The sequence below is a fragment of the Musca autumnalis genome, unplaced genomic scaffold (assembly GCF_047663935.1).
Source record: "Musca autumnalis isolate F117 unplaced genomic scaffold, ASM4766393v1 scaffold_5, whole genome shotgun sequence".
Lineage (NCBI taxonomy): Eukaryota > Metazoa > Arthropoda > Insecta > Diptera > Muscidae > Musca > Musca autumnalis.
In genome coordinates, this window is record NW_027412088.1 from 28,392,754 (window position 1) to 28,403,813 (window position 11,060).

Here is an 11,060-nt window from a genome sequence, read left to right on the forward strand (position 1 = left end):
CGCAGTAAAGTGAAACACATCTTTACACTTAACCCAAGTGCCTGCCACCACTCCCCTCAACATCCTTTAACCATCACACGCCAAGCGATATATTGTAACAATTGATAAGCGTAAATCTAATTTATCAATTAAAATCAGTTATAAATCATATTGGCCACAACTAATAAAGATAAGCTAATCGCATCAAACCACCAAATGGGGATGATGATGGAATTCAATCTTGTTGTTCATGGCATGGCATTTTAGTTCCGCGTGAAATTCGGTAGCATAAGGATCAGTGTCAATTTCTACACCACACCAACATAACTTGAAGTAAGGGAAAGAATAGCAACTTGGAGTGCGTTCACTTCTTGGATATTCAGTGGAAAATTTAGTGGCATAAAGATCAGTACAATTTCCACTCCCAAATAACTTGAAGAGCGAGAGAATATCAACTTGAACTGTGGGCATTTCGTGCCGATTAAAAATAATATGGTCAAGAAGAAAACTTTCATTTTAAGTCCTGATGAGAGCACAACTAAACCGCCCTCGGAAAGATTTTATCAACCAAAGAAATTTCGGTAAAATTCAGTATATTCTTTCTTGGTTCAATTTTCAAGTGATGTGATCTACTTTTGCTTTTTAGATGGTGTAAATTTGTGGTTATACCCCTTCTAATTGGTTTTATTTTATTACTGGTTTTATCGAATGTTGATTTTACTGGCAATGCCTACGATAAGACATGGTTATTGGTGAAGGATAATATAATCATCATTGATGACACATCGCAGAATGCCGACAAAATGAGGTAAGTGTGATAATTTGCGAAGAGATATGTGTAGAAAAACTAGGATGTGAAAGAAGTAAGAAATTAAATAAACAGATCGTAAAGACTTCTTATCCCAGCAAAAAGTTGGGAACCACAGCAGCCCATTACTGAGTAGTGTAAAGAAGCTACCTTTAGAATTAGCAGCATGGTTAAAAAATAATGACAATAAAAAACGGTAGCTCAGAGTGTGTATTTCCACTTATATATTTTATATTTTAAACTAGCCGGCCCGGTCCGCGTTATTAGCCCTTGAAACAGTCTTATGTTACCTTTTCTTAAGTCATCAATTTTATTTTTCTTGCATCGCTAAGTAGTCGGGATCTGTAAGTGACTATAAATAAAATAAATAAGAAAGTGTCAGTCGGCTTTGCCGACAGATATATACCCTCAGCCAATGTGAAGTGAAACTTTCACCTACGGACAGATTGAATGTATTTCAGGTCTCTTCAGAATTTTGTGGCCCTTTTTAGAATTTGAACTTGCCAAAAAAATGTGGATTAGGAATTAACTGCACTAAGACACAAATGTTGAACTTTTGTAGAGCAGGTACCCTTAGGGAGGACCGATATGGGCCATTTTACAAGTTAAACTTAATTTTGACAAAATATTAGGAGATCCAAAGTTTGGACCAATTTGGTTGCCCCCATTCAAGTGATATCGTCCTAGCATATTAGTGATATTTTTTAAATATTGGGGAGAAGTACCGGAAGTTGTGGACCGGTATTGCCCCATGAAACTAAGTTTGGATATAATATGACGAAGACCAAATGTTGGACCAAATCGGTTGAACAGATTGAGAGTTATCGTGCTCTCCGACCGCCACATATGGTGACATAGGGGTTTTTTTTACACCTTTCGCGCTGTTTTCCCAAGAAATATGGACTTACCCCTGAAAAACTTTTACCGTCGTAATAGAGGCAGCGAATGCAAATAGCTTCAACAAAAATCAAAGTGATTCGAGAGCAGGTCTTAAAGTGAACTTATCCGAAATTTTGTGTGAGAGGTACCAGAAGGAGTAGACCAATATAGTCCATATTCGAACCTGATCTATATCTGGTAGATATATTAGGATGTGTAAAGTATGGACCAAATCGGTCACTCTCTCAAAGAGTTATTGTGCGCACAATTTTTCCGAACTTTTTTGAACTTTTGTGGGGAAGGTATCTGAAGGAGGGACCGATATGGCTTATTTTCGAATTTAAAATATGTTTGGACAAAATATTATGAAGGTCAAATTTTGGACAGAATCGGCAGATCCGTTCGAGAGTTATCTTGCGCGCCAACCACTACACTCGGTGTCATAGGGGCCTTTTGCATCTTTCAGCCTATTTTCTCAGGAAGTATGGACTTGCCCCTGATGATACTTGTACCTTCGTATGGGGGGCAGTGAATATAAGTTGTTGCAATAAAAATCAAAGCGATTCGAGACCAGGTCCTAAACTGAACTTTTCCGAAATTTTGTGTGGGAGGTACCCGAAGGAGTGGACCGATTGAGTCCATATTGGAACCGCATCTAAGTTTGGTAGAAATTACACGATGTGCAAAGTATGGACCAAATCGGTTGTTCCCTACAAGAGTTATCGTGCGCACAAGTTTTGCGACAATTTTTGAACATTTGTGGGGGAGGTACCTGAAGGAGTGGACCTATATGGCCCATCTTCGAACTTAAATCGAATCTAGACAAAATAATTCGATACCCAAAATTTGAACCGAATCGATTGATCCGTTCGAGAGTTATCGTGCGCACCAGCCAGCCAGCCAGACAGACGGACAGACAGACAGACAGACGGACGGACATTGCTATATCTACTCAAAATTGTCTGAAACTGATATCGTACAAACATACTTGGGGTCTAAAACCATTATTTCGATGAGGCACATTTTTGGTCGTATCAAAGTGTAAATACCCTCTTTAGCCTAAAGGCTGAGGGTATAACAAAACAAGTAAGAAAGTATCAGTCAGCTGAGCCGACCGAGATATACCCTCAGCCACTTACCCGAAGAAAAAAAGTTAACACAATACTTCTGTAGGTTTTTTAGCTGTTGGCAAAATTTTCCAGGATGGAAAGGGCCGCAAAAACTACATGTTGCAACAAAATTCAGAATGATCCAAGACGAGTGCATTTTTTCCAAACTTTGGGTAGGGTGTACCCATAGGAGTGTTCCGATGTAGTACATATTCGGACCTAAACTATACTTTTCTTCTTCCAAATTTTGTGTGGGAGGTACTCAAATGAGTGGACCGATATAGTCCATATTAGAACTCGATCTATGCCTGAAAGTAATATTACCAATAGCAAAGTTTGGCTCCATTCGGTTATTCTCTCCTAGAGTTATCATGCCCACAATCTTGGCGAAAAATGTTGAACCTTTGTGGGGGAGGTACCGGAAGGAGTGGACCGATATGGTCTATCTTCGAATTTAAACTAAGTTTGGACAAAATATTGCAAGACCCAAAATTTTAAACAAATATGTTGATCCGTTCGAGAGTTATCGTGCACTCCAACTACGACACATGGTATTATATGGGTTGTTTGCAGTTTTCGTGCTGATTACTGAGGATGTATGGACTTGCTCCTGAAAACAATTATATCGTCGTAATGGGGGTAGTGAATACAAGTGGCTGCAACAAAAATCAAAGAGATTCGAGAGCAGGCCTTAAACTGCACTTAAGCAAAATTTTGTGTGGAAGGTACCCGAAAGAGTGAACCAATAGGGTCCACTTTTGTGGGGGAGGTAACTGAAGGAGTGGACCGATATGGCCCATCTTCGAACTTAAATCAAATCTGGGCAAAATATTTCGATACCCAAAATTTGAAGCGAATCGATTGATCCGTTCGAGAGTTATCGTGCGCACCAGCCAGACAGACGGACAGACGGACGGACATTGCTAGATCGACTCAAAATTGTCTGAAACGGATATCGTACAAACATACTTGGGGTCTAAAACCATTATTTCGATGAGGCACATTTTTGGCTGTATCAAAGTGTAAATACCCTCTTTAGCCTAAAGGCTGAGGGTATAAAAAAGACATGGTGGCTTCGACCCATTTTTACCCATTTTTTAACATAAATATAGCCACAGCTTCCACACAAATTATCTTTTAAGGCCAATATTTTTTGCCACGTCCAACAACATTTCATTTTATCCAAAAATATTTAATTTGTATAATATAGAACCACAAGTCGCGTATTCTAAAAGGGTAAACCTTGGCTTCAGCTATGTTAAATTTTCAAAAATATTGGTGATATACACTTTGATACGATGAAAATGTGCCTCATCGAAATAATGGTTTTAGACCCCAAGTATGTTTGGACGAAATGTGTTTCAGACAATTTGGAGTCGATGTAGCCATGTCCGTCCGTCTGTCTGTCTGCCCTGCTGGCTGGAGCGCACGATAACTCTCGAACGGATGAACCGATTCGGTTCAAATTTTGGCTTTCGTAATATTTTGCCCAAACTTAGTTTACGTTCGAAGATGAGCTACATCGCTCAACTCCTTCCGGTACCTCCCCCACAAAAATTCGAAAATGTTCGGAAAGTTTGTGCGCACGGTAACTCTTGAAGGAAGTAACCCATTTGGTCCATACTATGCATACGTGAAATTTCTTAGATGAGGTTCCAATATGGACTCAATCGGTCCACTCATTCGGGTACCTCCCACACAAAATTTCGGAAAAGTTCAGTTTAGGACCTTCTCTCGAATCGATTTGATTTTTGTTGTAGCAACCTGTATTCACCGCCCCTCATATAACGGTATAACTTTCATCAGGGTCAAGTCCATACTTCCTGAGAAAATACCCTGAAAGTTGCAAAAAAATCTCTATGACACCGTGTGAGGTGGTTAGAGCGCAAGATAACTCTCGAACGGATCTGCCGATTGGGTCCAAAATTTGGCCTTAGTAATATTTTGTCCAAACATGGTTTAAGTTCGAAGATAAGCCATATCGGTCCACTCCTTCGGGTACCTCCCCCACAAAAGTTCAAAAATATTCGGAAAAATTTTGCGCACGATAAATCTTGAAGGGAGTGACCGATGTAATCCATACTTTGCACATCCTAATATATCTACCAGATATAGATCAGGTTCGAATATAGACTATATTTGTCCACTCCTTCGGGTACCTCCCACACAAAAATTCGGTTAAGTTCACTTTAAGACCTGCTCTCTAATCACTTTGATTTTTGTTGAAGCGATTTGCATTCGCTACCTCCACTACGATGGTAAAAGTTTTTTCAGGGGCAAGTCCATACTTCTTGGGAAAATATCCCGAAAGGTGTAAAAAGCCCTATGTCACCATATGTGGCTCTCGAACTGTTCTACCGATTTGGTGCAACATTTGGTCTTCGTCATATTTTATCCAAACTTAGTTTCATGGGGCAATACCGGTCCCCAACTTCCGGTACTTCTCCCCAATATTTAAAAAATGTCACTAAAATGTTAGGACGATATCACTTGAATGGTGCAACCAATTTGGTCCAAACTTTGGATCTCCTAATATTTTGTCAAAGTTTAGTTTAACTTCTAAAATGGCCCATATCGGTCCTCCCTAAGGGTACCTCCCCCACAAAAGTTCAACATTTGTGTTAATTCCTAATCCACATTTTTGTCGGCAAGTTCAAATGTTAAAAAAGGGCCACAAAATTCTGAAGAGACGCTAAATACATTCTATCTGCCAGTAGATGAAAGTTTCAATTCACATTGGCTGAGGGTATACCTCTGTCGGCAAAGCCGACTGACACTTTTTTACTTGTTATATTTTATATTATATATTTTCATATACATATTTATATTTTATATTTAATATTTGATATTTTTATATTACTTACTTACTTAGCTGGCCCATTACGGAACATTTGTTCCATAGACCGAACTAAGAAAAGATCTCCGATTCTCCCTGTTTTTCGCTTCGCTTTCTGGAATACCGAGCCTTACCATCTCTTCATCAACTTGTTTGCGCCATCTATTCTTTGGCCTGCCAATTCTGCATGCACCGACATGTGGCATCTATTCATACGCCTTTTTAGCGGGTTCATCATCGCTCATTCTTATGATATGACCTAGCCAACGCAATCGTTGCATCTCGATACGTTTAACTATATTGATGTCGTTGTGTAGCTGATACAGCTCGAGGTTCATACGACGTCGATATTCAATGTCAACGCAGATTGGTCCGTAGATCTTTCGAAGAATTTTTCTCTCAAACACACCAAGCACTGCCTTATCTGCTTGCGCAAGTACCCATGCTTCGGAGTCATACATTAGCACGGGTAGTATCAGCGTTTTGTATAGGGTTATTTTTGTTTGACGAGATGTGGCTTTGTTTTTAAATTGCTTCCTCAAACCATAGTAGCATCTGTTGGCCAATTAAATTCTTCTTCTTATTTCACAACTCATGTCGTTTGTTGTGTTTACGGCGGTGCCGAGGTATACGAAGTCTTTTACTACCTCAAAATTATAGGTAACAACTTCCACAGTTGGTCCGAGCTCTATGTACGCTCTGCGCGTCGACACCATCAATTTGGTCTTTTCGCCGTTTACCGCCAGACCCACTTTCGCAGATTCTGCTTCGACCTTCCTAAAGGTATCAGTTACTTCCTTTACTGATCGTCCCATGATGTCTATGTCATCAGCATAAGCAAGTAACATGTGGCTATTGGTGTAAATTGTGTCATTTCTTTTGACATTTGCATCTCGTATTACCTTTTCCAGCTAAATGTTAAATAGGTCACACGAAAGGCTGTCTCCTTGTCTGAAACCTCTTTTGGTACAAAATTCTTCGGAGAGGTTCTTTCCAAATTTAACTGAAGATCTTGTGTCAGTTAGAGTCATTTTACAAAGCCTGATGAGCTTTGCGGGGATACCAAATTCAGACATTGCTTGGAATACCTTTGAACGTAGCGGGCTGCCGAATGCTGCTTTATAATCGACAAAAAGGTGATATGTGTCGATCTGCATCTCTTGGGTCTTCTCCAGGATTTGCCGCAGGGTAAATATCTGGTCAATGGTGGACTCGCCAGGTCTAAAGCCACATTAGTATTGTCCAATTATTTCGTTGACCATTGGCTTTAGTCGTTCGCACAATATCCCTGACACTATCTTATAGGCAAAAGGGAGAAGACTTATGCCCCTATAGTTGGAGCAAACGGTCTTATCTCCTTTCTTGTGGACGGGACACAGGATGCTCAGGTTCCAATCGTCTGGTACGCGTTCTTTCTGTCAAATGGTGCTAACTAGCTGATGCATACAACTTATCAGCGCGTCGCCCCCGGTTATAAACAGCTCGGCTGGTAAGCCATCAGCTCCTGCTGCTTTATTATTCTTCAGCCGGTTGATTGCTGTTTTTACCTCATCTTGGCCGGGCGGTATACATTCTATACCATCTTCTGGGATTGGATCTGTGGTATCATGGTCTTCGCTAGTATTGGATACCAGCAGATTGGAGAAATGTTCCTTCCATACCCTGAGCACGCTATTTGTATCTGTTCCCAGATTACCTTGCTGGTCTCTACAGGAGAATGTGCCTGTACCAAAGCCATCTGTTTCATGTTTCACTCTTTGGTAGAATTTTCGGACTTCATTCTGGCTCCTATACATCTGGATTTTTTCACACTCTTGCTTTTCCAGTTCTCTCTTTTTCTTGCGGAAAAGACGTTTCTCTTCTCTCCTTTTCTCCCGATATCTCTCGTGAGCTACGCGTTGCTACTGATTGTAAAGTAGCTCTATACGCCGCATTTTTCTCTTCGGTAGCAGCACGACACTCCTGGTCATACCATGAATTCCTTTGTGGAGGTCTCTGGTATCCAAGTATGGATTTTGCGGCTGTTTGCATGGAGTGGGCAGTATTTTGCCATTGTGTTTTTTTGTTATCGGGACAAGGAGTGTTCTCATTAAGCAATTGGGCTAGTTGAGTGGAATATGCTGTGGCTATCTGTTGTGTTTGCAGCCTATCGATGTCCAACTTCCGCGTTGTGTCTGTTCGTGCTTTATTTGCAACGTTTAGACGGGTACGTACCTTTGCTGCAACAAGGTAGTGGTCCGAATCAATGTTTGCGCCTCGGAACGATCGTACATCCAACACGCTGGATGAATGTCTTCCATCTATTACAACATGATCAATTTGATTACTTGTTCTTTGATCTGGAGACAGCCAGGTGCCCTTATGAATATCGAGATGATTAAATCTGGTACTGCTAACTACCATGTTCTTGCTGCCTCAAACCATTGTCAGATGTTTCACTGTGGAGACTGAATTTCCCGACTATTGGGCCAAAGATATTCTCCTTTCCAATTTTGACATTAAAATCGCCTAGTATTATTTTAATGTCATGGGCAGGGCAACGGTCATAAGTTTCTTCTAAGCGCTCGTAAAATATATCTTTGCTCTGTTCGTCCTTGTCTTCAGTGGGAGCATGAGCGCAAATAAAGCTGATGTTGAAGAATTTTGCTTTTAATCGAATTGCAGCGAGACTTTCATTCACTGGGGTGAAGCTGGAGACCAGATGGTTTTAACCTCCGACCAACTACAAATCCGCAACCAAACTCATGCTTTACGTCAAGGCAGCTATAATACAGTGCGTCACCTTTAGGTGTTGTTGTGACGCCTTTCCCGTTCCATCGTATTTCCTGTATGGCAGTAATACCGGTCTTGTACTTTTCAAGTACTGCACCTTCTCTCTCTCTCTCTGCGAGCATTCCAGGTGCAGATTCGCAGATCATGGGCCTTTGCGGGGGTCGTAAATTTTTGAGGGATTTGTTTTTCTTTTCTTTCTTTTTCATATTAGGCTGTTTTTTCTAGGGGAGGGTTACTAACCCGACACCCAAGTTTTTAACGCTCTTATTGGTGAACGCGCGGCATATGTTAGCTCACTACCTTTAACGGGTGTTAAAGACAGTTCCCCAGGTGACACCACGGGGAGGTCAGTGTCCACTTGAGATGAAAGAGGGACCAAGATAAATCCTGGGCTTTGCCATGTTAAGGCCGGTCAGGACCGTTCCTTGGTATCTACCATCCCCTACGTCACCCCTGCAATTTACTAACTGATTTAACATCCTTGTTTGCGTGCATTATAAATTTATGATTATTTTTTTTGTAATTTCATTTCCAGACAACAACAAACAACACGTGGCCTAACGTGCATTACCAGCAATTCCAATTGTCGATTAACATGTTCGGGCGGCAATATTAATAATTTATACAAAGAATTGGAACCTCTGTACGTTTTGTGTGGTTCAGATTTGGAATTATTTCTCTACGATTGCAGTTTTCCGGCAAATACAATGAGGTCATCATTCTTGGAAGGGAATTTTCGTTTAAGCAAGCTGGTCATAGACAATTGTGGTCTATACTACATAGAGAATGGAGCATTTCAACAGATATCGGTTAAAAATCTAAAAAGTTTATATCTTCACAATAGTAAATTTGTGAAATTCAATGAAGTTACCTTTGAGGGTTTGCAGAGCCTCGAGATACTGGAGATAATCAATAGGAATGATTATTCTACGGCATTGTATGGAAATAATTGTCTAAAACCCTTAAATGAAACATTGCAAACTTTGAGAATTTTGCATAAACCGAGAAGTACGCAAACTTTTGATCCTCGCGATTGGTCGTGGAATGGAGTAATGAGTCGCTTAAAGGAAGTGGATTTTAGTGATAATTATTTTCGCAACATATTAAGGGGAACGAGTTTTGCGAATTTGGGTCCCGTAGAGTCTTTCAACTTAGCCAATTGCAGTCTCTTGGAATTGCCGGAGAATATATTTGATGGCATGCTTGAAAGTTTAAAATTTTTGAATTTAAGTCAGAATCAATTGACTAAATTGGATGTTAATTTATTGTCCAAACTCAGTGGGGTGAGTGGTTTATCCTTAGCTGCTAATCAGTGGGATTGTGGATGTGACAATTATGAATTTTTAAGAGTGTTGCAACAAAATTTCTCCGCCAAAGTGGTGGATAAAGATAATACGAAATGTCTCTTGCCTCCAGAATTGGAAAATAAGTTACTCTTCTCATTGGAATTGATATGTAAGGAAGAATTGACAACAGAGAATGTGATCAATATGACTTCTACCACAGCCCATGTAACAGAGGATCAAAACACAGATGTGACAAGCACAATATTTGACAATACAACTGAAAATGATTCTTCGGAGCCGACAACCGAATCAATTTATGATACAACAACTTCAACCGAGGATAGTCCAATAACTGGGGAAACAACATCTCCAACAACATCAACATCCACGGAAACAACATCGACTTCAACGGAGGACAAACCCATAACTGTGGAAACAACTACAACATCTATTGAAACAACAACATCACCATCCTTTGAAACCACAACCACTTCAGCCGCAATAGTACCATCAACAACAACACCAACACCACCACCAACACCACCACCAACACTACCACCCCCGATTGTACAGATTTGTTGCCACAATTTCTACACCAGCGACAATATCTATTTGGCCTTATTTCCATCCCAAAGTCAATTTACCATAAGTCCACATTCGTCAACAAGTGTTCGCATACATGTTCCACAACAGTCCCTAATTTTCGATATCATACACTTTACGAAATATTCTCAAGATCTGCACTGGCTACTAAGCCAACGACTTTCACTGGGTTCGCATCTTTTGTCCTACACTTTGTTGGTTAACGATTTGAAACCGGGTTCGGTTTATGTTTTTTGTTTGATTTCGAAGTTCACCAACAAAGTGTCACCATTTGATTGTAAAAGTTATTATGTTTCCACGCCAGATGATGAAGATGCCGAAGCTTGGGTCTGGGAAGACGATAAAGGATGGATTTTGGCTCTTGTCGGCCTGGGCATTTGCCTTTTTATATTTTTCGGTTTACTGGTAAGCGTTACTGTGATACGCATGAAGAAACGCCACGAGACCAAGAAGCAGCATCAACAGGCCCAGGAACAATGCCAATCGCGGGAGGGAAGGGAGTAAGTTTAATCACATGAGATTTTGTTTTAAAAATTCAATTGTTGATGTATTTTTTTCATTTCAGACATACTAACCAGGTTAACCAGCCTTCATCGGGTGTTTCACTAGCTGAGGTCCAATCATATTTGAGTGTGTGCCATGATCCAGCTTCAAGATCCTCCAAGTTCTATAAAGAACAATATATAAATCTACACATGGATTACTATGAAGAGTTACAAATGTAACGAAAGAGAGTAATAATATATGAAAAAAGAATTAATAAATTTCAATGACAAAGGACTTCACTT

General features: G+C 40.2%; 1 protein-coding gene across 1 annotated transcript; it reads left to right on the forward strand.

Moving 5' to 3' along the window:
• The first annotated feature begins 471 nt into the window (after positions 1-471).
• On the forward strand, positions 472-11,035 carry LOC141406266 (uncharacterized). Its single transcript, XM_073991504.1, has 5 exons — positions 472-560; positions 626-787; positions 8,919-10,441; positions 10,577-10,772; positions 10,838-11,035. Exons 1-5 carry the CDS (start codon positions 472-474, stop codon positions 10,995-10,997), a joined length of 2,130 nt encoding a protein of 709 aa, XP_073847605.1. The 3' UTR covers positions 10,998-11,035.
• The last annotated feature ends 25 nt before the right edge of the window (positions 11,036-11,060 follow it).